General features: G+C 41.0%; 2 protein-coding genes and 2 non-coding genes across 4 annotated transcripts; all 4 read right to left on the reverse strand.

Annotated features, from left to right (window-relative positions):
• Positions 1 to 4,219: 4,219 nt before the first annotated feature.
• Positions 4,220 to 9,388, reverse strand: sox19b (SRY-box transcription factor 19b). The gene is made up of 2 exons (XM_087789743.1): positions 8,381 to 9,388; positions 4,220 to 5,856 (listed from the first exon to the last, which is right to left on the reverse strand). The coding sequence occupies exons 1-2, from the start codon at positions 9,037 to 9,039 to the stop codon at positions 5,595 to 5,597; spliced, it is 921 nt and encodes a 306-aa protein (XP_087645869.1). The 5' UTR covers positions 9,040 to 9,388; the 3' UTR covers positions 4,220 to 5,594.
• A 13,922-nt stretch (positions 9,389 to 23,310) lies between these two features.
• Positions 23,311 to 27,529, reverse strand: LOC148082547 (eukaryotic initiation factor 4A-I-like). The gene is made up of 10 exons (XM_087789744.1): positions 27,395 to 27,529; positions 26,101 to 26,143; positions 25,864 to 25,996; positions 25,646 to 25,785; positions 25,192 to 25,360; positions 24,688 to 24,941; positions 24,485 to 24,622; positions 24,335 to 24,424; positions 24,175 to 24,254; positions 23,311 to 24,099 (listed from the first exon to the last, which is right to left on the reverse strand). Exons 1-10 carry the CDS (start codon positions 27,415 to 27,417, stop codon positions 23,955 to 23,957), a joined length of 1,215 nt encoding a protein of 404 aa, XP_087645870.1. The 5' UTR covers positions 27,418 to 27,529; the 3' UTR covers positions 23,311 to 23,954.
• Positions 25,021 to 25,159, reverse strand: LOC148082548 (small nucleolar RNA SNORD10). Its single transcript, XR_015711291.1, has one exon. It is a non-coding gene; the product is annotated as a small nucleolar RNA SNORD10 (small nucleolar RNA).
• On the reverse strand, positions 25,441 to 25,580 carry LOC148082549 (small nucleolar RNA SNORD10). The gene has a single exon (XR_015711290.1). It is a non-coding gene; the product is annotated as a small nucleolar RNA SNORD10 (small nucleolar RNA).
• Positions 27,530 to 27,886: the final 357 nt, after the last annotated feature.

The raw sequence follows: 27,886 nt of genomic DNA on the forward strand, positions 1-27,886 counted from the left end.
CCACTTGTTGAAGCCTCGCTGCTTGTTGCTAAGTGATGGGATGTACTGGACCAGAAAATCCTTCCATTGACACTGCCTCCACCCCCTTCTTCACCCACCCCCCTCTCCCTGCCCCCTTGCCAACCACCCATGGACCACAGCCAAAACAACCAGCATATATGCACCGACTTCCGCTGGTTACAGAGCTGGATAACACCACAAAAACTAAACTTTGTTTATCTCCTGCTCACTTATATTATACTTTAAATTAAATACAAGTTAGACCTGTTTACAAATGTGCACTTTAATGGCCTGAAAGTTGCTTCCAAAAGTACTAACTGTTGATATTGACACATCAAACAGTTAACCCAACTCTGTCCGGACTTTTAATCAACATGTAACAGCTGAAGTAAACAAGAAGCTCTGTCAGATATATTGTTACAGAGCCGGGTCTGTCTTCATGTTTACTTCCACTACAAGCACCGATTGTGAGTTTTGGTTGAACAAGAAAAGCTCCGTACTCCATCTGAGATCGTGTTAAACAAGATTTTAACTTATATATTAATTACGTCTGACTCAGTAATGTGTGGACAAATTAGAGAAAGACAAATGACCTTTATCCACTATATTCTTATTCCTGGGTGTTTGTGTGTGTGTGTGTGTGTGTGTCTGAGGGCATGTTGTGTGTGTGTGTGTGTGTGTGTGTTGTGCGCATCGTGTGTGTGGCCTCACGAATGGTTTTAATGATGTGGGGGTTGCTTCTGGTAGTTCTTAAGTCTTTTTTATGTAACAACATAAAGAGTGTTGTGTGTTTGTTTTTCAGTTTTCCAGCATGTCTATTTGATATTTGCTGTTATTTTGAATCAAAGCAATAAATCACTTTTTACTTAAACTTTTTAGAACTTTATAAAGAAGAAAAGTTATTTTAATTCAAATAAATACATTTTTAAAGAAAACAAACGTAATATAATTGCTATAAACAACACAATTACTTTTTCAACATAAAAAGAACAAGTTAAATGAAAAAGGTACATTTTAAAAAGTATAGCAAAAACAAAGATCGTATACAAATATAAAGTTCACACAGTCTGTGTTAGTATTCAAGTAGTGTAAGTGCTTTTCAGCACCACCATCTTTCAGGCAATTAAGAAAATGATTCAATCAATGAAATTCCTAAAGTAACTTTGAAGGTCTCTGTGGTCCACCCTCTCAGCTTGAAGCTCAAACATGCACTTTTGCAAAGTTGCCTCATCAATTGTTACCTTAATAACCTCCACTTGCTAGAAAACCGCCTGTTGCAGGGCAAAGCTATAGTACTTCACTGTTTCATCTCCATTTGTTTTTGGAGAGTTTCAGTATTGATGGCATTTTCAATTTTTGTTTAAGGCTCTTGGGGGCCACAAATGATAACTTGACAGATCTTATATGGCCCCCAGGGCATCAGTTAAAAACTCGGCGATTTAGGACCTCATATAAGTTTAGTTGAAAGTTTATCTTGTAACTATCTGCACCAAGCTACCAAAAAAGTCAAATTAGTGTTACATTTAAACGTATTATCTACTGTACATTCTGAACCTTTTGCTTGTTCTCAGTGTTATCTTGATATTTTAAGTATATATTTTATTGAGTTTTGTTTTTGATTGTTTAAGCGCTTTGTGACCCTGGTCTGGGAAAGCACTCTATAAATATGATTATAATATAATATAATATAAATGACTTACTTACTAACTTGTTTGCTAAATATAAAAAATGTTTTAATGTCTTAATAACTTGATTCTAGTTGAACACTTTGATAATAAGTGTAAGTTAATGATAATAATAAGTACACAAAACAAAAACATGGTTTAATTAAAAATGTAAAACTGTCGTGACAACTCTGTGATTGTATACCAAACAAAAGTGTGTTCCACTTTCACTGCTGTAACTACTTTAATAACTGAACACAATAGTGACAGTTAGCTGTCAGTAACAAGTGTGTGTGTACACTGGTAGTATTTGAGAATCTTAAAAGTTTAGTTCCCATTTTCAGGGCCCACGTGCAGCAGGGTAGCTGTATTCTACTCATTGCGGTATTGTTACGTCAAAGCTCGAGATCTAAGATCACAGTCTCCCTACATGTACTCCTGAGCAGTGCTGTTTGAAGAGTCGAAGAAAGTCCTGGTGCATCTGTTCCTCCTGTTGATCCTGGTCCCCTCGTCCTCCTCCCATCCCCTCCCCTCTCTGACCGATTAGCCGGTGCGGGCTTCGGGCCCATTTCCATGAGAAAGACGACGGTCGGTGAAAGGGTTAAGCCTGAGGACGAAGCCCCCAGAAAGCAGCCCCAATTTTCTGCCCAGCGGGGGCGAGGGGGTAGCGGGGCGCGGGAACAAAGACGCCCGGGGGAGGAGCGGAGACTGCGGCTTTACTATATGCACCTGCGGCCTGAAAAGCTGCGGACAAAGCGCCTCCGAAACGGCCAATTATGAGCGAACCATCCAGCGGAGGAGACGTGGGGGAGGAGGGAGCCAGTGAAAGGGACGGGGAAAGTGAATTTTAAAGAGGGCAAAGATAAGAAAGTAAATAATCGAGCTTTAAATCATTCCCGGCACTATAGCCCGCCGCCCCCCATTCACCCCCGACCATCACATCTTCCCACCCAGGGAAGCGCCGCGGCCCCGCGCGGGCCCAGGAATGGGTGCGAGCGGAGGACGGTGTGAGAAAAGTAGGGGGGAAGTTTTTTTTTCAACGGTGGTCTTTCCTTTTTTCTCCCTCTAATGATGTCGATGGATGAGGTCATGTTGAAATTAGCCACAGCAAAACTCATCTGGTGACTTTCCAAGTCAGCCGGGATAAAGAAGTGGAGCTGGAAATGCGTCTCCCAATTATTCCCAGCATTGTCATTCAACACCGGCGAGGATCCCACTGTTGTGTCCACGAGCCTCGACATGAAAGACGCCAGAGAATAAACACAATCATTATGTTGCTCGTAAGTCATTGAAAATATCCAGTCAGATGTGTTTCGGGATTAGTGGTTAACCATTAGGGCATTCGAATTAGTACTTGAATTAATACATCAAAATAATATATCCGTTACTTTATTAAGCGAACAAAAGAAGTGACATTACTTAAATAACTTTTAGAAGTTTTATTATCTTCCTTGTTTTCAAAAGTTTTTATTACTATTATCAAAGTAAAAATCTACATTCTCGTATCAATGGAATTTTTATCATTACTTTTTCAAAATAAACTCTTTGTTTTTTCTGTGTTACAAAATACTATCATTATCAAATTGCTTTTCACACAAACTATTGTAATTCTAATGTGTCCTTTTGTGAATTTCTATAATAAGTGGATCCCTGTGCTCAATTACCACTAATTTTCATGAGTTTATTTTAAATATTTTTACTTCCTTGCTGTTAGTGTTTATCTGTGATATTAAATTGCCATAATCCTCCCAAAATGGCAGTAGTCTCATGAAGGTTTTGTGTGCTGGATTGTTTAAAGTGCTGCGTTATCAACATTATCGCACTTTTTGGAAAGCAAGAGCTGAGAACAACTTCGGAGGGAGAGTTAACTCATGGTTTACTGAAGTCTTAAAGGATTCCTCAAGGACGGTGTGAGGCTGGTTACCATGGGTATAATTGGGTAAATCAGTTTACACCGAGTGACTCAGCGGAAGACTGATGGCATTTATAGCTACTCTCAAAAGAACCGGAGTAAACTAGTTACAGCAAACTTGGACCGAGGAGAATATTCTTACAGTAAATTCTCAATAGGATAAATAGAAGAGTTGTAAAAATAAAAAAGGAAATTGTTTTGTCAGAATCATGTTTGATTTAAGTTTCCAAACTAAAGAATTTAAGACGCAAGAAGGTCAACCTTATCAGGTAACATAAAGTACGACTTAAAATATCCATCAATATTCAAGTCAGATTTTAACCCCATGTTACCCCTCGAGTCCAATTCAGATTGTAATGACAATGCGGGAGGTTTCCTCATGTCCTGACATCCCCCAAAACAAGATCGCATTTGGGTAAGAATGAGTTTCTCACATTTACATTTGAAGTGATGCCTTCAGGGACCAGGGTGTTCCACTTTCTCCCTTAAGGCACTTTTCTTTAGAAGCGTCATGTCGTCCCATGTTAAGGCTTCCCTTATCCTTAAGTGCAACAATAACTTCCACCTTGAGACCGGAACATGCATTTGTGATTGTGACGTCAAGCATATGTATCACAGAGGACAAAGTTCAACACGTGACATCTTTGATGGAAAAAGATTTGAGCTTTTTATTAATATCGTCATGAATGCCATAACAAAAAAAATGAATGAAACAAACAAAAAAGGCTCTTAGTATAAGAGCCTAAAGGTGTGTACATTATTTACATGAATGCTACATACAGCAAGTCTAGCGTCGGACTGCTTTTACAAACAATCCCTTCTAAAAATAGTCATTACAACAGTTTTACCTTTTAATGTAAACATTCACGCATTACCGTCATATTTGCTCTCCCTTTTTTCAAGAAATAAAAAAATTTCAGGTATATTTTTACAGTGCGTGTTCAGTTAGTAACTATAGTTCTTGTAATATGAAAATAGAATTAAAAAGTTCCCTTTAGGTCCGTAGCAGCACTGGCACCCAGGCGAGGAAGCAGGAGGATTAGAAAGACTTCTGTTGGATCATTTAGTCAACACAATGGTTCAACGACACAAACTTGGTTAGAGATGACACATCCCAGTTTATAAAATACGAGTTAATGCGCCAAGTGGAGGAAAGTACACTTTGACCGAAATGCAGCATTCTATAAAAATTCATCCACGTATACGCAAAATGCTTCTTGTTCTGCCTGGAGAAAAGTGACTTAGGAGAAGGCAAACGACATTTAAAAATGGAAAAAAAGGCATATTTGAAACTAACCGTTACAGATAAAACAAACAGCAATGACAAAAAGAGTACTGAGAATAAGTCGGTTCGGTACTTGATCGAAGGAACCAGAGAGGTTCTACATTCTAACACCACAGACCAGAAACCTTGAAGCTCATGCCCAGGGGACGCTGTGCTGATTGTCTGTGTCATCCAACAGGATTTCACCAACTTAAAAACTTGTGTAAAAACCACTAAAAGTGGCCAAAGGCACAATGTTCCTCTAGTTTTTTCAAGTTGTGCATTCCTTCCCACTGTCCTAAACGTAGCCAATCACCAACAGTCGGAGCGACTCAGCTCATGATAGGTCGATCACCAGCTCAGGATACGAAAATCTCGTCACTCCATGTGATTGTAGGTGGACGACTAGAGGACAACACTGGACGAGAGGCTCCGCCCTCAGCCCTGCCCAATGCAGAGGGCAAAGTCTCAGGTTAGGAAGGATCTACGGTCATGATAACTTCTAAAAACATTGAGAATATCGTTTCCTACTATGTACAGTTGAGCGGAGCGTCCCTGGTCTGCTGGCTCCGCTCAGATGCGAGTGATATTTACACTTGTGGGGCACCAAAGAGGTAGAGAACTTGTCAGTGGTGTCGAAGACTCAGGGATCTCTTATATGGCGATTTGTCATCGCAGCGTCTCTGTCAGTCGTGTCCACCATCCAGACTCCCAGCAGCTGTCTGTGCATCCAGAACAGTTCCAAGTCCTGGTCCTAGATGTGCGTGAGGGGGACAGTCCCAGAGAGGTAGTGCTGCTGGACACTACTGTAGCCCCTCTGTGCGGCGGTTGGGTCCCCGGCATCGCCCCCTGGTCCTGGTATGTACATGCTGATCATGTCCCGAAGGTCTCCCTGCAGTGGGCCTCGGTGGTGGTTGGGTGTGGGTGTTGGTGGTGAGTGGGACATGGGCTCAGGCTTTACCATGGACATGGTGACTGGGCTCGGTTGTTGGGGACTACTGCTGTAGGACATTGGGCTGTGGAGAGAAAAAAAAACAGTAGAGAGGTAAGATATGGATTTTAAGACTTCTATACACCAACAAATAACAAGTTGGCGACATTCATTACATACACAATTCAATTAATCATTCCATCAATTATTTTCAGTGGTTTATTAATAAATTACAAATCATTTTGGAGGACAAAAAAGGTATTTTGATTAAAGGCTCCAATTTATGAATCTATAAATACATTTTGGTTTCAAGAGATAAACCATACAGGGCTATTAAGGGGAGTCACAGTGCACCCCATGGCAACCCACAGACATAATGCACAGTAAAAATGGTCAATCAGGAGTTATCGTGTTCCTCCACCTTAACCTTCTTGCTAGTCTGCCTAAATCACATTTATTGGAATCTCATTGGCCTTTTCCCTTGTACCTCCATTTTCAATTAAAAAAAAACTAAAATACTACTGAAGGGGTTCCATTTAGAGGGCAACAATAATGTGAGAAGCTGAATTAGAGTTTTAAACAAAGTGTGTTAAAGTCACAATTAAAACCAACTAATTGATTTTTTTTTTTTTAATTACCAGTTTTTTAGAAAAATATAATATTTGTTCACCTGGTGGACCAGCAAACGCATTGCAATATCAGGGCTTATAAGCCACTTATATTGGTATATTTTCTGAAACTCTTTTCAACCCGAACAACAGGTGGCGAGAAAAAAAAAAAAAACGTTTGGACCGAAGCATGTTATTCATGAATCCGTGGCCCCCAAACTGGGACACACCTTTGATGAGAGCTGCGTGTTGAGACACAGCGAAAAGAACTTCGGTGTGTTTGGTCTAGATCAACACTAGCCTTGTTTACCGCCCCACCTACAAACCTGAATGACCTTCCGCTTGTTAGAAACTCCAGTTTGGACAAAGAAAAACAGGCTTTTGATTTAGGCCAAAGATGAATCAGTGCTTTTAGCCTCCAGCCATCAGAGGACCATTGGAGTTTGAATTTTCAAATGGTGAGTCTTGTCCAATAAGTGCTGAATGTAGATCCAACAACTTAATAAAAAAAAATTAAAAAAATCTATTTCTTTAATCATCCATAGTTTGGGGATTGGAATTCGTTTACGTAGTCGGCGCTAGTAACTGTTGAGGGAATTTATAAATGGATCTGAAGGAAGTAAGTGCTCTATTGACATTGTCACAGCTCTACAAAATGCTTGAGGCCAAGTGGAAATCATCCAGAACCCTTCATTATCAATAATAATCCACTTAAAGAGACCTGGAAGCGATCTGGTGCCGCATGTGGGACTGAAACCAAACAAGAGTAAAAGCAAACAGAGAACACAAAAGGACATGATTGAATGAAAGCAGAGTGATGCGCACAGGACTCAGTGGACACCTGCGCCGGAACAACAGTCCAACTTGATGGAAATTTGTTGAAAAGATAAAATGCTGCTTACGTCTGCGCAAACATTCTAAATGAGGTCAAGGTGTTACTAATAAAATGTCAATTTATTACTTGAATTTGAGGTTCATTATTTGACACGTCCTCTGAGGAGTATCTCGCCATGACTACCAATTATTCAGTCTTTGATGGACTGATTTTTTTTAAATTCATGGTTTCATCTGCACTTGTGATGTCAGCGATCTGTAGATGGTCGTTGGGGGAGGGTGGGGATGCATGAGACCACAAGCAGGGCAAGAGACAATGGTTTAGCACGACTATGGAATTGTGGGTAAGGGGACCACACACAGGGTTTCAGCGTTGCCTGCCATCCAGCCATCCCGATCAACATTCCAGACAGGACCAAGCCCAGCGCCGAGCGTCACACCAATAACAAGTAGGCAGAGACTGAGGCCTTGTTGTTCCGTCATGTCCACTTTCTGAGCGGCTCACTGGGCTCCAACTTTTTTTTTTGTCTCAAACATACACTTTTCACTGACAGAAAAAAGTAGTCGTCTTTACTTGATTATTTTAGATCACACAATTTGTAAAATAATAAATATAAAATAACATTAATACATTTAAAAAAAAAAATCTAAATAAAATCAATTAAAAAAAGGAAAATCCTGTGTTCCAATAAATCAAATAACTGAAACAATATATATTGAATAATATAAATATAATTAAAAGCATGTGCCTACCTTTACGTATAATAAAGTTTAAACCTCCTTTAACCTCCATTTTGTTACTTTGACATAATTTCTTTTGCAAAATAATGTGAATAATCCTTGTCCATTTTTTTTTTACAGTTTAGAGGAACTGCTATGTTTGTATGAATCTCTTCAAATTAAATAAGTTAATTGTATCTTCCCGTTTTTTGATCAACAATACCGATTTCCTCATAAAATAAATTGTAGATGTATTTAAAATATAAAAATGTTTTAATTTTTATATACATACACACACACTTTTCTTTCTTCTTTTTTTAAAATCACCCACCATTTGACGTTTGCTTTATATTAAGTGTTCTATTCATTCTGATGGATAGAAGTTCAAGAAAAGTTTGTACAGTTAAACCCGTCAGATGTCAACTATGCACCGTGACTTGTTCTCACCTGTAGGAGTTCCCTCCGTTCATGTAGGTCTGCGCCGCCGTCATCGCGGGCGGGTACTGGAGCGCCGACAGGTCATACCGGTGCAGCTGCTGGGTGTAGCCGAGGGCCTCGCCCTGCATCCCCGCGTAACCTCCCGCGGGGCCCCAGCCGTAGCTGTCCATCCTCGGGCTCCCGCCTTGACCCTGGGCGGCCACCAGCAGGTTCCCGGCGGACAGCGGGTACTTGCCCACCTGCGTGTCCTTCTTGAGCAGGGGCTTGGTCTTGCGGCGGGGCTTGTACTTGTAGTCGGGGTACTCCTTCATGTGGACGGCCCGCAGCCGCTTGGCCTCGTCGATGAAGGGCCTCTTCTCGGCGTCGGTCAGCAGCTTCCACTCGGCGCCCAGCCTCTTACTGATCTCGGAGTTGTGCATCTTGGGGTTCTCCTGGGCCATCTTGCGCCGCTGGCCCCGGGACCACACCATGAAGGCGTTCATGGGACGCTTGACCTTGTCCATGGGGTCCCCTCCGGGGGCCAGCGCCGTCTTGGAGCCCGGGTGAGAGTTCCCGCTGTTGCCCATGCTGCCGGTCATGTTGGCGGTCACCGGGCTCATGCCCTGGGAGGTCTGGTGGGACTGAGGCTGGCCGGGCGGCTTCAGCTCGTGCTCCATCATGCTGTACATGTCGAGGGGTCACAGGTGAGCAGTGAGAAGGTACCTTTTGTCGCACCTGTGAGGGCGCGCGGGTGTCACCGGGTGGAGCGAATTAAACTAATTGCGCTCGCGGGGAGAGTGAGTGTAGAAGCGCGCGGGCTGAGGCGTCCCCTGGAGGGCGAGAGGCGAGCACGAGAGGCGGCGGGAGAAAGTTGGGTGAGTCTGGTCCGCTCAGGAAGTTCGGAGCGTCTGAACCACTTGTTGTCAAAACTCGCTCTCAAAGAGGCCCGGGCTCGCGTGCGCTGGCGGCGACCAATCAGAGCGCAGCGCCGCGGACGAGCGCGCGCATTAGCAGCTGAATAGAGTTCCCGGCTGTGCGCGCGAGACACTTGTTGATGGAGGAGGAAGGTCGCCATGATGGAGTCCCGCCACGACCCGGATCAATACGGTCCCGGTGCTGGAGTCAGCGGCACCGAACCGCTCGCACCGACGGGTCAGAACTAGTTTAAAAGTAACATTTACGTGAAAATACTTGACATTTCCACGAGTGATCGAAATAAAACTAAACGGAAAAATGTGGATTAAATTTAAAAAAAAGATAAACACAATTCGCTACTTGTATACACTTATTCAATACCAGTACACGTTATTTTATTATTTATACACGCATTTTAAAATACACACTACAGTGCACCTGCCAGCGCTACCAATACATTCCCAACCACACAAGGGACAGTCAGACCCGTCACTGTATTCATGAATGAGGTCATAGATAATGTAGAAGCTAACTATTTTATTTTCTATGTATATCTATTATTAATTACGTCTCTTGTTTTAGTACTTTTTCTCCGTTTTCGTTTTAATATACTTATTGCCCCTCTGAGGGATTTATTTAAACATATATAAATAAATAATTTGGGGATAAAAGGGTCAGATTAAAACAATATAAATGAAATACAATTAAATCATATAAGCACATTAACACACTTGATTTTATAACTTTATTTTTGTATTTATTTTCTCATTTATTTTTGTTCAATGGCCCCTCACGACAGGAAATGTATAAGATGTGGCCCCTGAGGAAATGTAAGTGCCCACCACTGTTCTATACATTGTCTATTGAACAATGGGACCTAATTGTTGATATTTAAATGTAATGAAATATACATTGTGTCACACTTCAAATCTATAATCCTTTTTTTATAACATGTTAACAGTAATTTGAACTGAGACATCTTTAAGAAGTTACTTTCAATTAGAATCTTATCTTATCTTTTCTTATAAACAATTATATATATTGTAATATCCAAGTAAGACAACAATAAAGAGAATTAAGTTTCAGTCATGCAAATCTAACTCATAATGTTTTATGGTTTTGCTCTTTTGACAAGGTTTGCAAATTCAAATATTGTGTTTGGACAGATGTAAAGACGAGTTTATTCTTTTCCACAAAGGATTGTCAGTTTAAATTAAGAGGTTGTCAAGTATTGTGTGTGTGAGAGTGTGTGGTTCTTCGCCAGCCTACGTGACATTTGACTCATGTGTGTGCGTGTGTGAGCTGCAGGTGTGTGTCATTTAATTGGGATTTGTGAGAGTCCAGTCCATCCTGTTTTCATCTCCCGGACAACCCGAGCTGGAATCTGTTCCAAACTTCACACCCCTCCCCCCCGGCCCCCCTCATCCGAGCTGCTCCCTCAGCTTTTCTGCTGCGAACTCCAGAACCGATGACCACTCTCCACTTTTCTTAGTACGCCCGTCGCCCTCGTTTTCAGGTGGATTTGGGATCAGTGGATTCTTCTCTCCTGCTGTCCGCTCACATTTGACTTCACAGAAGTTGTGGGTGTCACAGCTGATACAGAAACATGGCAGCAGGTTTCCTCCCCTCTCTCAGAGAATAAAAAGAGGGAGGGTGGATGTGAGGACAGCATCCCCCAACTTCTCAGTCCTGTTGTTCACCACCTGGGTGTTTGTCGGTCGACCCCTTATCCGGAACAGTGTTTTTTAGTTCTGCATCTGCCATTGAGCAGACCATGTGTCCGGAGTACTAATGAGTTGTTGAGCATTTAACAAGATATGAAACACTATCAGAAGATATGTGGGAACCATGTGGAGTAAACATGGAACTTGATCATGAGCATCCACCATATAAATAATAATAATTATATTCCAAAATCCAAAATGGCCAAATTACACTTTTTATTATCATATTTGACAGAACAGTAATAAGTGTTAAGAAGTGGTCATCAAAACTATTTAGAACTGAAGATCATAGGTCGAAAAAAAAACCTTTTAGTGTTCAGAATTAAAGAAGGAATTATCACTGTCTAGAAATCAATGAATACGGCTTTAAATTAATTTTCTGTTATACAAACCTCTGCCTGATGTCATCAATTGGCTCTATTAACTAATTCAAATAAGATTCAGTCGGTCTCAACCCACTTCCCTTCAGCAATACCTTCATTAATTCAACCTCCCAGCGGAGCCACACAAGTAAAAATCTTGCAGCACATAGAGAAAAAAAACTGCTTGTATTCACACCAACTGACATTTCGGGGACTCTACATAACCCCATATGAATTGTGATTGGCTTGTGGGAGGTAACCGGAGTTCCAGGGGGGCATAAAAGAACAACTGATGTTTCTTAATAGTATTTGAACCCGAGCATCACTGATTCAGCACATCTGTCGTAGAGAAAGAATGTATTTTAAGCAGTGAATGGAAGGATTGACTGTGTGTCTTCATGAATCCTAATTATTTATTTGTATTGCAGAAGACGCTTGTGAACGAAGAGTCAGCTTGAAAAGCTGCACTATTGTGCACTTAACTGACCAGGAATCCTTCAGAACGGAGGCAGTAGAGACAATATAGTGTTTACATACCTGGAGAGTAAGAAACTGTATGTACTAAAATGGCACCAGCGTGTGTCCTTGCAGTAACAACATTTATCACCCAGTTAAGTTCTGCAGTAAACAAAAGTAAAGACTAGGGAAGGTCTTAGAAGGTAGTAAAAGCGAGCAGCCTTTAGTTATATATTGAGTTCAATCAGAACCAGGTGGAAAGAGATTAAGACATTGACTAGGAAATGTGACTTTTCATTGAGAGTTGATGATTCAAGGCAAGTTAAGTGTGTCATTGTATTGTTATTCCCCGAGCCTATTCTTTATATTATTGGTTTTTGGCACTTTTCCCGCCCCACACCACTGAGCGCAAAGAAACAAAAAAATATATCAAAACATGCGGAAAGAAACATTTTTCTTACCAGAATATACATTTTTGCAACATTCGCGAAAAACTGCGATGAATTTCCTATTACAAATGTGTGGAACGAGGTAAAAAAAGTCACAACGATTTTTAAACATCTCCTGCTCTGGCATACATTTACATAGAAACACCATTCAAACTTTAAAATGTAGATTAGTCCAAATTATCAACGTGGGATTTTACTCTTTTGTAGCTTTTATAGTTTTTTCGTGCACAGCCCACTTTAGACATTTCCCCGTGTATTGTTGTATATACTTCTGTGGTTCACCTTGTATTGAAGCCTCAACAAGGGGAGTTGTTCTACAAATAATTAAACAAGTCTATTCTTTAATGTTGTTTGTAGCAGACGTTTAAAAATTAACAAGCGATGTCAATCAAAAGTATAAAAGCATACAGTCTACTGTCTACAATGGAATTCAAATGGATTTTTGTCTATATCTCTAAAAATGAAGAGTACTGAAAATAATCCCAACCCATAGTCGACATAAGAGTGAGTAGAAAATGAGTGAAGTTTGAATTTTAGATGAATTATCACTTTAACTTCTGCTACAAATAAGCTTAAAATATATATTATATATTATATATTCGTCCTGTTTTTTTGGACCAATTCTTCTTGACGATGCTTCAATACAAGATAACCATGAAGGTATTTTGATGTTTTAAGAGTCTTTTTGGACAAAAATGAAGACGGAGACAGCCGAGCTCCAGTCGCTACATAAAAAAGGGACTTACATTTTTGTCTATAACTCTAGAAAATAACTCATTACTCTGTGTACAGCATCATCTGGACAAACTATCTCAAGAAAATAAGACTTTAAGGAACTTAATATTCCCTTCAGGGGTTGCAACTTGCCACTGGAAGACAGCTTTCCCCACCAGTCTATAGCTATACTCTCCTCACTAACCTCTTTCGTCTGAAATGTCTGTAGGAGTCTAGTCTCCAACACTTCCCTAACTTTTCTGATCCAGTCCTTTCTTAAGGTTGAATATTTTATGCTCTGTCACCTCTTACTCATGACACTTTCCCTGAAATATTTTCATGTGGCTCTTGAAAGGAAAGTAAAATCGCTCTTCAAAGTAATTGAAGTTTGCTTCCTGCTGCTATAAATTTGTCTTGTTTTGGTGTTTCTCTGCCCCCTGGTGGCTCGCTGGCCTCAAATTTGCCGCTTGAATCTAATTATGCCATAATATCTCCTGCTGACTCAAACGTGGACTCAGTCACCATGTCAGTGCATCAAGTCACATGACTTCTTTTAGTGTTAAAGAGCTTTGACCGTGACATTAGCCATTATGGTTTCTTATTGACTATTCTCACAAAATAATGGGAGGATTCAAATGTTATGGAACTAGCTGGGAATGAGAGAGTGCTTGATGGAAAGGAGGGGAAATGTGAATGAACAGAAATTAAGTGGGATGAAATCAAGGAAGAAGCGGCAAAGATGGCAAATGAAAGCCAGAAAATAAAGCAAGAAAAGGAGGTTGGAATGGAAAGTGCATGGGAGGAGGAGGAGAAGGGATGGAGAGGATGAAGGGATGGCTGATGAAGGGCCAGGGTGCGGGGGTTCAGTGCAGGAGGGTGGTTTTGGGTGACAGGCCTCTTTGAATAGACCTCTATTCTCCCCTCTGCTGGCTTCTCTTCTCATGCAAAACAGGCCCGTTCAGCCTCCCAGCCATCCGTCACATAACAGAAAGACCATGGCAGGCCCTTTACGAGCCTCCCACTCGCATAATCCCCCTCCCTCCTCACCCCCACCCCACAATCCAACACCCAACAGGGGGTGGAGTGGGTGACAGGGGTGTATATGCATGTTGGGCAGTTGGGGGATGGTCAAGGGTTATGTACGCCACAGAGGGAAATGCCTTTAGAAGAAGGGCCACCAGGGATGAAGGCCGAGACGGGATATGGAGGAAAGATGGGAATCATAGGGGGGTTGAAGGGGTGAGGCGATCTGGGGTGAGGTGTTTGTACCTGCAGTTGACAGATGGACAGATTATTACTCTAGCGATGATGTCATCACAGATTCCCACGCTTGACACGGTTCAGGCCTCAAAGAGATCCGGCCTAATGGTCAGAGGAAGGATTGACAGTTGTTGGTTTGGTTGCTGCTCATGATCCCTTTAAATAGCGAGTCAGGCACCTGTTCGTGCTTCAGGGATATCAGAATGGAAAGTATATTAAACATGTTTAAAGATGTGGGACATGTAACATGTAACCCTTAATTTACCAATTTATCTTCCGTCTATGGATCTAGATAATCTGTGTTTACTCATTTTTCTTGGTTTTCTGTTCAGAAAGTGCTTTTAAAAAAAGGAATTGCGTCACATTTTTCTTAGAGGACATTTTCAACACTTTCAGATTCTGAATTAAACTTTTGTGAAGAACACATGACACCCAGCAGAGGTTGTCAGCTCCTTCAGGAAAGTTAGAAAAAGTTGTCTGCATGCAACACTCACTGTTCTCGAACCATATTCCTCTATAGTTTTACATAGATGCAAAATTCGTGAGTTCTAGTCTAGAATACCTGATGCGTTCAATAGTAGGAGCTCCTCAACAGCAGTACACAGGTGACTGGGGTTTCTTTGCCGTTTAGCTTTTAAATCTAAAGAATCTAATGTTTTATACTCTATGTTACGAACTGTGCTTGAGTCCCTGACCATATCCTCGTGAAACTGTAACCACTTTTACGATAAAGGCGACCAGACTCAGTGTGAATTGTTTAGCAATGTCGACCTCTAGTGGCCGTAACACAAGTAAGTTTCATTTTGCCTGTCAAATAATCAGAATCCGAAACCTTTATTGCCAGTGTTGTAAACAGTCATTGCACATTGCATTTACAGAATAAAATATTTAAATAATATGAATTACAGAAGTACTGTGGCAAATTAAAACGAGAGGGATTACCATAAAATGACATATAAATAAATAATGAATAATTGATTTTTTAAAAATCTATATTAAATTGATTTAACTAAACAACCATATCGATCTTAGATCGAGGGGTTAGCTACGATCCTGCCCGCATGCCTCAATGTCCTGGTGACGTACAGTTCCTGTAGAGATGGAAGAGGGAAGCCAATCATCTTCTCAGCAGAACAGATAATCCGCTAGAGTTGTGATGGAGGACATGTCTCTAGTTCAACACTGCAGAAAATTTACCAGAAACTGTTATAGAAAAATCTCTAAACTTAGGAAAATGTTGTCACAGCATGATCTGGAGTTTGTAATCCATGTGTTTGTGTCTTCTCGTTTGGACTATTGTAACAATTTATTTTTATGTCCATGTCAAGAAGGAGCTGTCTCGCCCGCAGTTGATACAAAACTCTGCAGCGAGAATTCTGACCAGCTCAAGTAGAAGAACTCACATTTCTCCGATCCTTAAAACTCTTCACTGGCTGCCAGTTTCTTTCAGGATCGATTTCAAAATTCTGGTTCTTACTTTCAGATCTATTCATGGTCAGGCTCCTCCTTACATCACTGATCTGATCCAGCCTTACACCCCAGCTCGGGCTCTGAGGTCTGTGGATCAGAATCTACTGATGGTTCCTCGCACACGGTTCAGGACCAGAGGAGAGAAATTCTTCCAGACTGTTGCTCCTAAGCTTTGGAACGATCTTCCTCTCTCTCTGTGTTTGATGATCTACTGACTCCTTCAAGAAACATCTTTTATTCGTGCAGGATTTTCCTTGATTCTCTGAGACTCCTGTGTTTGTCACTGTGGTGTCTTGACCTTTTAAGCATATATTTTATTAGGTATTGTTTTGATTGTTTAAGTGCTTTGTGACCCTGGTCTAGAAAAGCGCTCTACAAAAATTACTTACTCCACAATGACGGTGCAAAACTGGATCTGCATCGTCTGTGGGAGTTGAAATTTCCTCAACCGACACAAGAAGTTCATCTGCTTCTGCGCCTTCCTCACGATGAGACTTATATTTTCTCCTACTTCCGATCTCCATGGAAGATTGTACCCAGTTAAAGGATAAACTTAAAAAAGTCAACAGTGGAGTCTCTGAGGGTTGGGGCTGGTCGGCTGAAACTCTCTAAAAGTCCATGATCATCTTCGCTGTCTTCTGAGCGTTGAGCTGCAGGTTGTTCTCACTGCACCAGGTCACCAGTCGATTCACCTGTGATCTGTAGAGACTTGTCTCCCTCCGAGATAAGTCAGAGATAAGATCAGAGTGGTGTCGTCTGCAAACTTGAGGAGTTTGACCGAGGGATGACTTGAGGTTCAGCTGTTGGTGTTCAGGGAGAATAGCAGGGGTGAGAGAACACAGCCTTGAGGGGTACCAGGGCTGATGAGTTGGTGAGATGTTTCCCCAGCTTGACCTGCTGCTTTCTGTCTGACAGGAAGTCGATGAACCATCTGTTCACACAGTCCATCACGTCTTGCTGGAGAGTTGGTTCTGGGGGAGGTCAGGTCACACATTTCAATATCACCTCGTTTATTTGTTGCTTTCTAACGTCCACTTTATGTGCATGTTTCTAAATATCTGTTTCAGTTGAGTTGTTTGCTGAACCTTTCTGTGGATGTATTTTGTTGATTTGTCCAAGGATCTGTTTCCATAATCTCACTATACAGACTAACTAACGTGACTTTGACAGATTAGTATAAAGCGCCTCAACATAAGCGTTTCACGTCCACAGGGTCTGTTATAACATATTTTATTGAAGATACAACCACTTTATCAGGTGATTGCAACTTTTTTATCTCGCCATAAATAGTTAAGAAAGTTTTATTTACATTGAAATTATTTAAAAGATTGATATATTAGAAAACATAATACATAACAAAACATAATAACAGACTTGAACAGACGCAGTTCTAGTCATATACATTTCATTGAATTTGAAACGTATTATAGCATTAACCACTCATTGACAAGGAATGAAACTAAAAGGATAGGGACATCATTGAAAGGGTTGCTGATAATGAAAAAACTGGAACTGAGAACATTTCAATACACAAACCATAATTCACTAGACTTTGAGCATGATATAGACTCGGAAGTCATTTATTCTCCAACATCAACAACAATTGCTAGTATTACACAGACAGACAGTACAACCAGACCATTGAAACAGACAAATTAGTAATTTAGTAGTTGAACATATGTAAACTGTGATTGATAACTTATTGGAATGTATAACTATTGCCATATGTGAAGAAAAAAACATGTTATAATCAGCTACAGTATATAAACAAAGCACTAGGCTCTAGTATAAAAGCATTGGATGGGGAAATGTTTTTCAAAAACAAATCAAAAAGTTGTTTCCATTTGTGATGACTTAAACATTGATTGGCTTAATCCAAATAAGCACAAAATGACAGACAAATTCATCAATACAATGTTGAGCATTGGTTTGCATCCAAAAATCACCAGACCTAGTAGAATCACATCCCATTGTGCCACCTTAACAGATAACATATTCACCAATGATATTGAAAATTATACAGTGAGCTGACTATTGACATCCGTGAGCACCTGCCAGTATTTATATGTACAGTATAACAACAACCACCAGAGGAATCAGCCAGAGGAAAACTTCAAATACAAAGGAGTAAGGACAGAGGAAACTAGAACTCATTAAAGAATGATTTACTGGCACCAGATTGGGAAAAAGGTATATAATGAAAGTGATACTGATGTTGAATATGAAACTTTTAAAGAATATGCACGTCATTAAATGATAAAAATTGTCCAATAAAACAATACTATAGAAAACAAAAACAAAGATCGACCCTGGTGCACAAAGGGATTGCAAAATGCCTGGAAAAAGAAAAATACATTATATAGAGAATTCATAAAGCAAAGGACTAAAGAGGCAGAAAATAATAAGTAATACTAAAATACATCTGTAGTTGTGCCGCTATATAAAGCTGGGGATAGACACCACTTCACAAATGACAGGCCTGTTTCTTTACATCCACAATTCTCCAAAATCCTCGAAAAACTATTCAACAACAGATTAGATTTCATCAACAAACATAAATTAGTTTCAGACAGCCAGTATGGATTTAGAGCAAATGTCACTAGCATTAATAGAATCAACTGAGAAGATCACAAATGCAATAGATCATAAACTGCACTCATTAGTATTGATAGACTTGAAAAAAGCTTTTGACACAATTAATGATAAGATATTGATCAATAAACTTGAACGCTATGGGATCAAGGGGTTGGTGTTGCACTGGGTGGGAAGTTATTTACAGCGAAGAAAATAAGTATTTGAACACCCTGCTATTTTGCAAGTTCTCCCACTTAGAAATCATGGAGGGGTCTGAAATGTTCATGGTAGGTGCGTGTCCACTGTGTGAGAGATAATCTAAAAAGAAAAATCCAGAAATCACAATCTATGATTTTTTTAACAATTTATTTGTGTGATACAGCTAAAAATAAGTATTTGAACACCTGTCTATCAGCTAGAATTTTGACCCTCAAAGACCTGTTAGTCCGCCTTTAAAAGTCCTCCTCCATTCCACTGTATTATCCTGAATCAGATGGACCTGTGTGAGGTCGTAGCTGCATAAAGACACCTGTCCACCCCATACAATCAGTAAGACCCAAACATTCAGCATGGCTAAGAGCAAAGAGCTGTCCAAAGACACCAGAGACAAAATTGTACAACTCCACAAGGCTGGAAAGGGCTACGGAGAAATTGCCAAGCAGCTTGGTGAAAAAGGGTCCACTGTTGGAGCAATCATTAGAAAATGGAAGTAAGTAAGTAATATTTATTTATATAGCGCTTTTCCAGACCAGGGTGTCAAAGCGCTTTAACAATCAAAACAATACTCAAAAAAGTATATACTTTAAAGATCAAGATAATACTGAGAACAACACAGGAGTTCCAGAAAATCAAGGAAAAGCCTGAACAAATAGAAACGTCTTAAACATGACGGTCAATCTCAATCGGAGTGGAGGAATCAGCCCAGAACTACACGGCAGGACTTGGTCAATGACCTGAAAAGACCTCGGACCACCGTTTCCATGGTCACTGTTGGTAATACACTAAGACGTCATGGTTTGAAATCATGCATGGCACGGAAGGTTCCCCTGCTTAAACCAGCACATGTTTGCCAATGACCATTTGGATGATCCAGAGGAGTCATGGGAGAAAGTTTTGTGGTCAGATAATTCCACTAAGCGTGTTTGGAGGAAGACGAATGATGCGTACCATCCCAAGAACACCATCCCTACTGTGAAGCATGGGGGTGGTAGCATCATGCTTTGGGGGTGTTTTTCTGCTCATGGGACAGGACGACTGTACTGTATTAAGGAGAGGATGACTGCAGCCATGTATTGTGAGATTTTGGGGAACAACCTCTTTCCCTCAGTCAGATCATTGAAGATGAGTCGTGGCTGGATCTTCCAACATGACAATGACCCAAAGCACACAGCCAGGAAAACCAAGGAGTGGCTAAGTAAGAAGCATATCAAGGTTCTGGAGTGGCCTAGCCAGTCTCCAGACCTAAATCCAATTGAAAATCTTTGGAGGGAGCTGAAACTCCGTGTTTCTCAGCGACAGCCCAGAAACCTGACTGATCTAGAGAATATCTGTGTGGAGGAGTGGGCCAAAATCCCTCCTGCAGTCTGTGCAAACCTGGTGAAGAACTACAGGAAACGTTTGACCTCTGTAATTGCAAACAAAGGCTACTCTACCAAATATTAACGTTGGTGTTCAAATACTTATTTTCAGCTGTATCACACGAATAAATTGTTAAAAAATCATAGATTTTGATTTCTGGATTTTTCTTTTTAGATTATCTCTCACACAGTGGACATGCACCTACCATGAAAATTCAGACCCCTCCATGATTTCTAAGTGGGAGAACTTGAAAAATAGCAGGGTGTTCAAATACTTATTTTCTTCACTGTAAGTAACAGAGAACAATTTGTGAATTTGGGGGAATTCTTCATCATTCTTGGACATTGCTTGTGGTGTTCCACAGGGGTCAGTATTGGGTCCGAAAAAGTTTTTACGTTACATAAATGACAAGTGCAAAGTTTAAAAAAAAGATTTAAATTATTTTTATTTGCAGATGACACTAACATTTTTGTTCAGGGGGGATTTATATGAACTGCTGGGGAAGATCACAAAGGAAATGGGCAAACTGAAAATGTGGTTTGAAAATATCCAATTATCATCTGCGTGTCTTCCACTCCTGCATTTCCTCACTGGGCTGAACTAGAATTCTGATCGATCTAGCCTTTCATATCCAAAAAATAAGAGTAAGCTAATATTCTAAACATGCTACACATGCTATTCAGCAATTGCAATAAAAGTACACAATTACAGATAAAAGTAAATGGTGTAGATAATGAGAGAGTTTATGAAAATAAGTTTATTGGTGTAATAATTGATGATAAAATAAACTGTAAGTCTCAAATAAAACATATAAAAAACAAACTGGCAATAAGCATTTCAGTTCTAAGCGAACCAAAACACATTCTGGACCACAAATCACTTTACATTCTTACATTTTCAATTTTTTCATTCTACACAGTTACAAATGTACAACACAATCACTATCCATACTGCAGAAAAGAGCCATACGAATAATCCATAATTCCAGTTATAGAGATCACAAAAACTCACTATTCTTAAAATCAAAAACCTTAAAATTCATTGACCCGATTGTCAATGATCTAATCTCATTGGTTTTGTTTAATTGTCTGGAATTTATTTTCTTATCGACCTACACATGTTCGGAATAAAGCATTCATTAATTTATTAATTCATTGTCCACTTCATTTTGTGATCGAGGATTGTTTTCACAAAACAACTCAAGCACAATAACGAAAGAAAAAAAAGATTTTTAAAACGGCTTGAGTAAAAAAAAAAGAAGAAACTTTAAGATTTAGATTCTAACAGAACAATTGTATAATTGTTCATATCTGCAGATCAACAATACTTTGAATTATAGTCTGAGGTTGAAAAGCTAACTAAGGTAGACATTTCCGAATAAAAAATGTGTTTCTCAGCTCCTGAAGCGGAAACTAAATATGTAAATTATCGTATACTACTGCTTTTGGGTAAGGACTCCCTCTAGCGTTACTAATAGTAACTGCATCCTAATTAAATGATAGAGAAGAAGCAAAAATAAGTTTTCCTTTATATTTTATATAATGTATTGGCATTTTGTAAAATTAGGTTCAGTTTCTCACTTTTGATATGAATTATTTCCTTGTATGTAGTCATTAGCACCTCACATGTTCTACTTGTGAAATGTGTTATCGTTGCATATGTGGAGTATTTCAGTTTTAAAGTGCCAAGATCAAATATTTATTTTTACAACTCTGGAATCAACTACTGCTGTCTATTAACAACTTTCAGTTTAGTTCACTTTATTTAAAAGGACAGTGTGCAGTTCCATTAAAAACATGGCTGCACCAGATTTAGCACAATGCTACTGTCCATCTGTAGTCCTCCACAAAGATGAAGACATAATACATTACATAGAAATAAAGCAAAAACACAGTACAATCTAATAATGTCATCTGATGGCCAAATACCCATCTGGTACTATTAGTGCGAGCAGGACTGGTGGTCTAAAAGCCAGTCTTTGTCTGATAATGTTCTTGTATCCGTGTACATGTGTACTCTAGTGTATTTGAATGACTACATGCTTAGATTATAGAAAATGGAGGTGAAATGCAAGCAGTGAGCTTGAGTAGTCAAGCCTACCTGGCGCACACCCATTAAAAAGTTGAAATCCAGCATTAAGGTCGTTCCTTTGTTACACACAATGTTGTGACATGAGCTACTTCAAAGTTAGCAATTATTCTGGTGATAATAGATTTTATTTAAATTACACCTTTCGTCAAAAAACATGTAAAGGAGAAAGGTTAAAAGTCACTTTTAAAATCAACAATAAGAACTTTTGAATAAAAAAGTTTTCAGGCCTTTAAAAGTCCAAGCTCTTGTCCGTGGAAGTTTATCCGGGATGAGACTGGGAGCCTGTGATTGACAGATGGGTGTGAAGGGCTCATGTTTACAGGCTCCCATCAGGACCCAGGCTGCGTCGTTTTGGATTTACTGCAGCTTCTGGATGGTCTTTCCAGGACTCCCAATGAAAAGCCCATTGCATTAATCCAGCCTTGATAGAAATGCATGGACCAGACGGAGTCTTGATATATTGCTATGGTTGTAAAATGGTGTGTTTTATGTCCAACACATTATGGTGTGAGTGTGTATATATCCCTGGCTCACCTACTTGGCTAATGTACATCAAAGCTCAGATTATTCAGCAACCATCCTTGAATGATGAAATGGTGTCTAATGAAAAATACACCAAATACATTTAAATTCTAGGTCATGGAATGAGCTGGAAGTAAAAATGTATGACACCCTGGAGGATGAAGAGACAGCTCAAATAAACATTTCTCCCCACTTACTCTCCTTTCCTGTTGGATGCTTTTATGGCCACCTGGTTGTCATTTTTAAGGGGAAAAAATAAAAATAATTTACCCAAATTACCTGATTCCAAGACGCCGCTGACTTGTCGTCAACTGAACACCCTCCCCTAGAAGAAATTACTCAGCAAGGCAGCAGCCGTGTTACACCGTTAAAGGACAACCTTTATTTTTTTTCCTTTAAGATCATTAAAATAAATATACAGAATCCAATGTTAAAAAAAAAAGAAAAAAAAATCTTAATACACGGTTTCTGTCTCAAAGAAAAAGTTAATTCCATAAATTCACTTTAAAAAAATAGCACTGACCATGAACCCTGAATCCAGCACCAACCCCCTGGATTAGGTTCTGACAAATGGAGGGATGGGATGTAATCTCTATATAGCTCTAGTTTGGTCCTTCAGTCGGACGCCCCTTGGTCCAGTCTTACACTTCATTATGACGCATTATTAAATGATTTACCTCCACCCTAGCGTTCAAAGATTAAAATGAAAAAGATGCAGCAGCATGTCAGATGCGGCGGCGGCACTCACCATCGCTCCAGCCTCCAAAAGTCTGCAGCCTTCTTGTGTATCAATTACCAATAACCTGGAGCAGCAGCTCAAAGATCCAAATTTACAACTCAAATCATTTTGGGTTTTACTATACAGGTCTTTTTATTGAAGATGCTCGCTGTAGTTTGGCCCCAGAAACGTCTTCTAAACAGGATCATTCATGGTTGTAAACGAAAAGGCTGTTTTCTACTACACTGTCGGTTGTGTAACACTGAGCAAGTCAAAACACAGCACTTCCTGTTCCAAATCATGAACCCTTGGCCAATATCAGGTGTGCAAAACACAGCCACATTTCACAAAAGCATCAAGGACCATCTGAGAGTTTGACAGAGCCACTGCCACCACCACTTTAATTGTGCGCTTTTGAAAATAGGGATGTGCTTTGCACATGTGGAAACCAGGCTCACAGTTTATGCGATTCACTTGAAAGTCCTCAGATTTGAAAAAGAAATGTTCAATTAGTGCTCCAAACTTGGAGGCAGGAGCCAATTGGGATATAACAGCAAGCAGATGAAGCATCCTTCCAATCAACTTTCACCTGGCGGGAAAGAACGAGCAGAATCCTCCTTTCCGGAGAATGTCACAGGAACAAAAGAAGTCTTGGTGGTAATTTAGCCAAAGAAAGCTCTTTGTTTTCAGATCTTGTTAGAAACCAGGTCTGACTTAAAATGATGTGTGGGGGTGGGGGGAGGGAGTTGGATGCAGGGGCCTTGAATTCTTCTAGAAAAGATCAGCTACGTTCATGGGCATCTCCTCAATGGAGGTGTTGTAGAACGTCTCAATGTCCCGAAGGGTTCGCTTGTCATCCTCTGTCACCAGGTTGATGGCGACACCCTTCCTGCCGAAACGGCCTCCTCGGCCAATCCTGGAGAGGCAAACAGTTCCATTAGTACTGAAACCAATGCCTGGGAAGTTAAGCAAGGACTGAACGTCACTTTACCTGTGGATGTAATTTTCCCTGTTGGTCGGCAGGTCATAGTTGATGACCAGGGACACTTGCTGCACATCAATGCCTCTGGCCTGCAAGGGTTCAAACTGTTAGTTCATGTGAACTGATCTAAATTGGACTATATGCTTAGAGTTGAAATGGGTCTACGTACCAAAAGGTCAGTGGTGATGAGGACTCGACTAGATCCAGAGCGGAACTCTTTCATGATCACCTCACGCTCCTTCTGGTCCATGTCTCCATGCTGAACATTACAGTTGGATTAGCTCAGGTCAAGACACAACTGTGGAAAATATATTCTCACCAAAGCAGAAACAGTGAAGTCTCTGGCCTGCATCTTCTCGGTGAGCCAGTCCACTTTCCTCCTTGTATTGATGAAGATGACGGCTTGGGTGATGGTCAGAGTTTCATACAAATCACACAGAGTTTCCAGCTTCCACTCCTGCACAGGACACATTGTGGTGAGCGACCCATCAAATAATCAACGTTCGACAGCGAGTCCTTTACCTCCTTCTCCACATAGATGTAGAACTGACGGATACCCTCCAGGGTCAGCTCTTCTTTCTTGACAAGGATTCGGATGGGATCGCGCATGAACTTGGTGGTCACCTCCAACACGTCTGTCGGCATGGTTGCAGACAGTAGAACCACTTGAATGTTCAGGGGCAGCTTCTGGAAGATCTCGTAGATCTGGTCTTTGAAGCCACGACTCAACATCTCGTCGGCTTCATCCAGCACAAACATTTTGATGGCGATGGGGCCTGCCAACAAAAGATGAACATGTCAAGTGGTCTGCCGTCTCTTCTTTCTAAAATACACTTCCACGAGACACTCAACAGCTGTATTCAGTCTTAAATTCAGATCATGTCTCTGTGTCCTCCATCGTGGCGAACACTCCAGTCAACAGAACGCCGACTGGAGAGTCTCCACAGGGGGGTGCACAGAGTCAGTTGACACGCATGGGTTTCATCACCACACAGCTCAAACAATCCAATACAAGTCAGAACTTACAGAGGAACTTGCGACCAAGCATGTCAAAGACTCGTCCAGGGGTCCCCACAATGATGTGAGGGTTGTCACTTTGCAGCTTCTGGATTTCCGTGCGGATATTAGTCCCACCGATGCAGGCGTAGCATGTAGCTCCCATGTAGTCTCCCAGAGCCACAACCACTTTCTGGATCTAGTTGGCACAAAAAAACCAAATCATTAGTGGAACATCACTTAAGGTAAACTGCAGTAAATTTGTTTTATTGAGAAAGCTGTAGTCAGATAGTGATGTATGATCACTTCTGTGTGTACCTGCTGTGGGCAGGACTCAGGCCAGCAAAACGCCAACCTGAGCAGCACCACAACAAGGATGCACACAGTCAGTTGACACGCATGAGTTTCATCACCATACAGCATATAGAACCATGTTTAGCCAATAACTAATATCCTATATAAGATTATGACTAGAAGAACTCACCTGCTGGGCCAGCTCCCTGGTGGGGGCCAGGACAAGAGCTTGGGTGTTTTTGGAATCCACATCTATCTGTTGGAGGATGGAGATGGCGAAGGTGGCCGTCTTTCCAGTACCAGACTGGGCCTGAGCAATCACATCACGGCCTGAACAGAATGACAGAAAACTCATGAGGTGGAGAGCGGAGGCGTGTTGTCATGTCGGTGTGAAGTGCATGTACTCACCCATGATACAGGGGAGGATGGCCCTCTGCTGGATGGCAGAAGGCTTCTCAAAACCATAGGCATAGATTCCTCTGAGCAGAGCCTCACGCAGGTTCATATCGTCAAAACTGTCCACAATAGTGGTGCAGTTACTCTGCGCAAGAGAAAAAAAGATCCATTAGAACACATTAATATACCATTGGAGCCACTTTGCAGAAGATGGTTTTAAACTCGTCAATTGAAAGATTAGTCACTTACTTCGATGACGCCATCAGGATCCATAGTGTCCTGGGCATCATCTCTGTGGATAGAAACACATACAGGTTAACACCAGTCACAAGAGGTACATATGTAGTTAGACATCATGCTCAATGTACCCAAACTTTGTAGTTTCTTCCATTTCTATCATAGCAGAGAACTGCATTCGCGGTTGTTTATGTTCTCAGTAGACTAGTGACATGTATGCTTTGATCCCAACAACAAAGGCGATTTCTCATTAAAACCAACAACAACTTTAACGACAAAAATGGGAAAACGTTATCAAGTAATAATTTTAATTGTCTTTTTAGACAGAAAATGACGATCAGTATCGACTTGAACATAAAGGGTTCGCTCGGGAGATGAAAAAAAAGAGCGTTTCACGAGGTTTGTGTCAGCAAGTAAACGCCTTTTTAACATCGCCGCCATTTTTGCCCTCCATCTTCTAAGATGGAGGTTTCCCCCCTTAAAGGACCTGCTGGTACCGAGACTAACCAGAAAACGAAACCCACCAGCGGCCACGTCGCAACCACCCGAGGACATTAAACTCACTTTACATTATGACATTAGTCACTTTACAGCGGCGCCATTTTGACGTGGGCGGCCGGTAACGTGACCGGGAAGACGACACTGAATCCCCAAACGGCCGAGAATATTTCCTGTTATAATGACTAGTTCCACTTCAAAGATGTACCCCATTAACAGACAAGTCTAGGGGGCGATTTTTTTCCCGACGACTAGTCTCTTCGTCGGTATTGTCCGAGCCGCCGGTCGACCGCTAAAGCTAACACGTGTTAATATAGCATTACATCTTAGCGAACTATTAAAGTGTTCGATGACATTAAGAAATACAAAGTATAAACTATAGTGGATCAACGGAAAAAAAAACGTTTTCAAACGGTCGTCGGCGGTGATGATATCGCAGTGTAAAAAAAAAAGTAGGCTTTGGGCCTAAACCAGGCGGCTTCACGTGCTGCTAGGAACGCCGGTTAAAGGAAGTGGTTCGCCCGGGATAAATCCTGGTTAACAGCTCCAGGTATGTGTCGTCGATCTGTTTCTATGGCTGAATAAATACAAAAACAACCCTCAAGACGATTCGCACAAACGACATCTTCTCGTCACGAGATCGCAGCTAGTTCTAGCCGAGCTAGGCCTCGTCCGTTCGGACCCGCAGGTCTACACCTCATGCCTGGTTAAAGGTACCATCCATCGACGATAAGCGCGTTAAAACGAGAATAGGGTTCGGGAAGACATTGGCAAAGGATCGCCACAAATTGTAATCCATGCTGCTTACCTGTTGTCAAATTCAGCCGACATTATCACAAAGAAAGAAACTGCGGCAGAAATGTCTTATATACGTTCCGCGCACAAAGAGGGCTTCTCATTGCAACACACCGCCGTCATTTAGTTTTGATCCCACCCCCGGCGGCTTCTGATTGGTCGGTGAGACGTCATGATTATGTAGGCGGTGCTGCGCGACGCAGCGGACGCTTGATCGTGTGTCTGCGAACGCGCCGTGCAGGCGGGGCTTAACATCCCAGGCTCACTGTTTGACGTTATAACTCCACCCGGACTGTCCTGGTTTAACTATCCAGACACCGGCGGAAGGCGTCATCAACGTAGACAAAAGCAGGAACGTCGGGTGTAGTTGCTCTGCCTCCCCCAACACAGCGTACAATATTTCACCTTTTTTTTTTATTGATTATGAGCATTCACATTCTGGTGACACATTCTCGAGCATGAATGAGTCAGACACGTCTTCATTGAGACAGTTATGAAAGGACGA

Source organism: Callionymus lyra, chromosome 4 (genome assembly GCF_982586985.1).
Source record: "Callionymus lyra chromosome 4, fCalLyr1.hap1.1, whole genome shotgun sequence".
Taxonomy (NCBI): Eukaryota; Metazoa; Chordata; class Actinopteri; order Syngnathiformes; family Callionymidae; genus Callionymus; species Callionymus lyra.

Bases quoted from the DNA above. Each gene is read 5' to 3' on its own strand.
- LOC148082547 (XM_087789744.1), bottom strand. From the start codon at position 27,417: ATGTCGGCTGAATTTGACAACAG. The intron at 24,942-25,191 runs GTAAGTTCTGAC...TTTTGTTGGCAG, and splicing joins GCTTGGTCGCAAGTTCCTCT to GCCCCATCGCCATCAAAATG. The intron at 24,100-24,174 runs GTAAAGTGACGT...TTGCCTCTCCAG, and splicing joins AGGGAAAATTACATCCACAG to GATTGGCCGAGGAGGCCGTT.
- sox19b (XM_087789743.1), bottom strand. From the start codon at position 9,039: ATGTACAGCATGATGGAGCACGAGCTGAAGCCGCCCGGCCAGCCTCAG. The intron at 5,857-8,380 runs GTGAGAACAAGT...TTCTCTCCACAG, and splicing joins AACGGAGGGAACTCCTACAG to CCCAATGTCCTACAGCAGTA.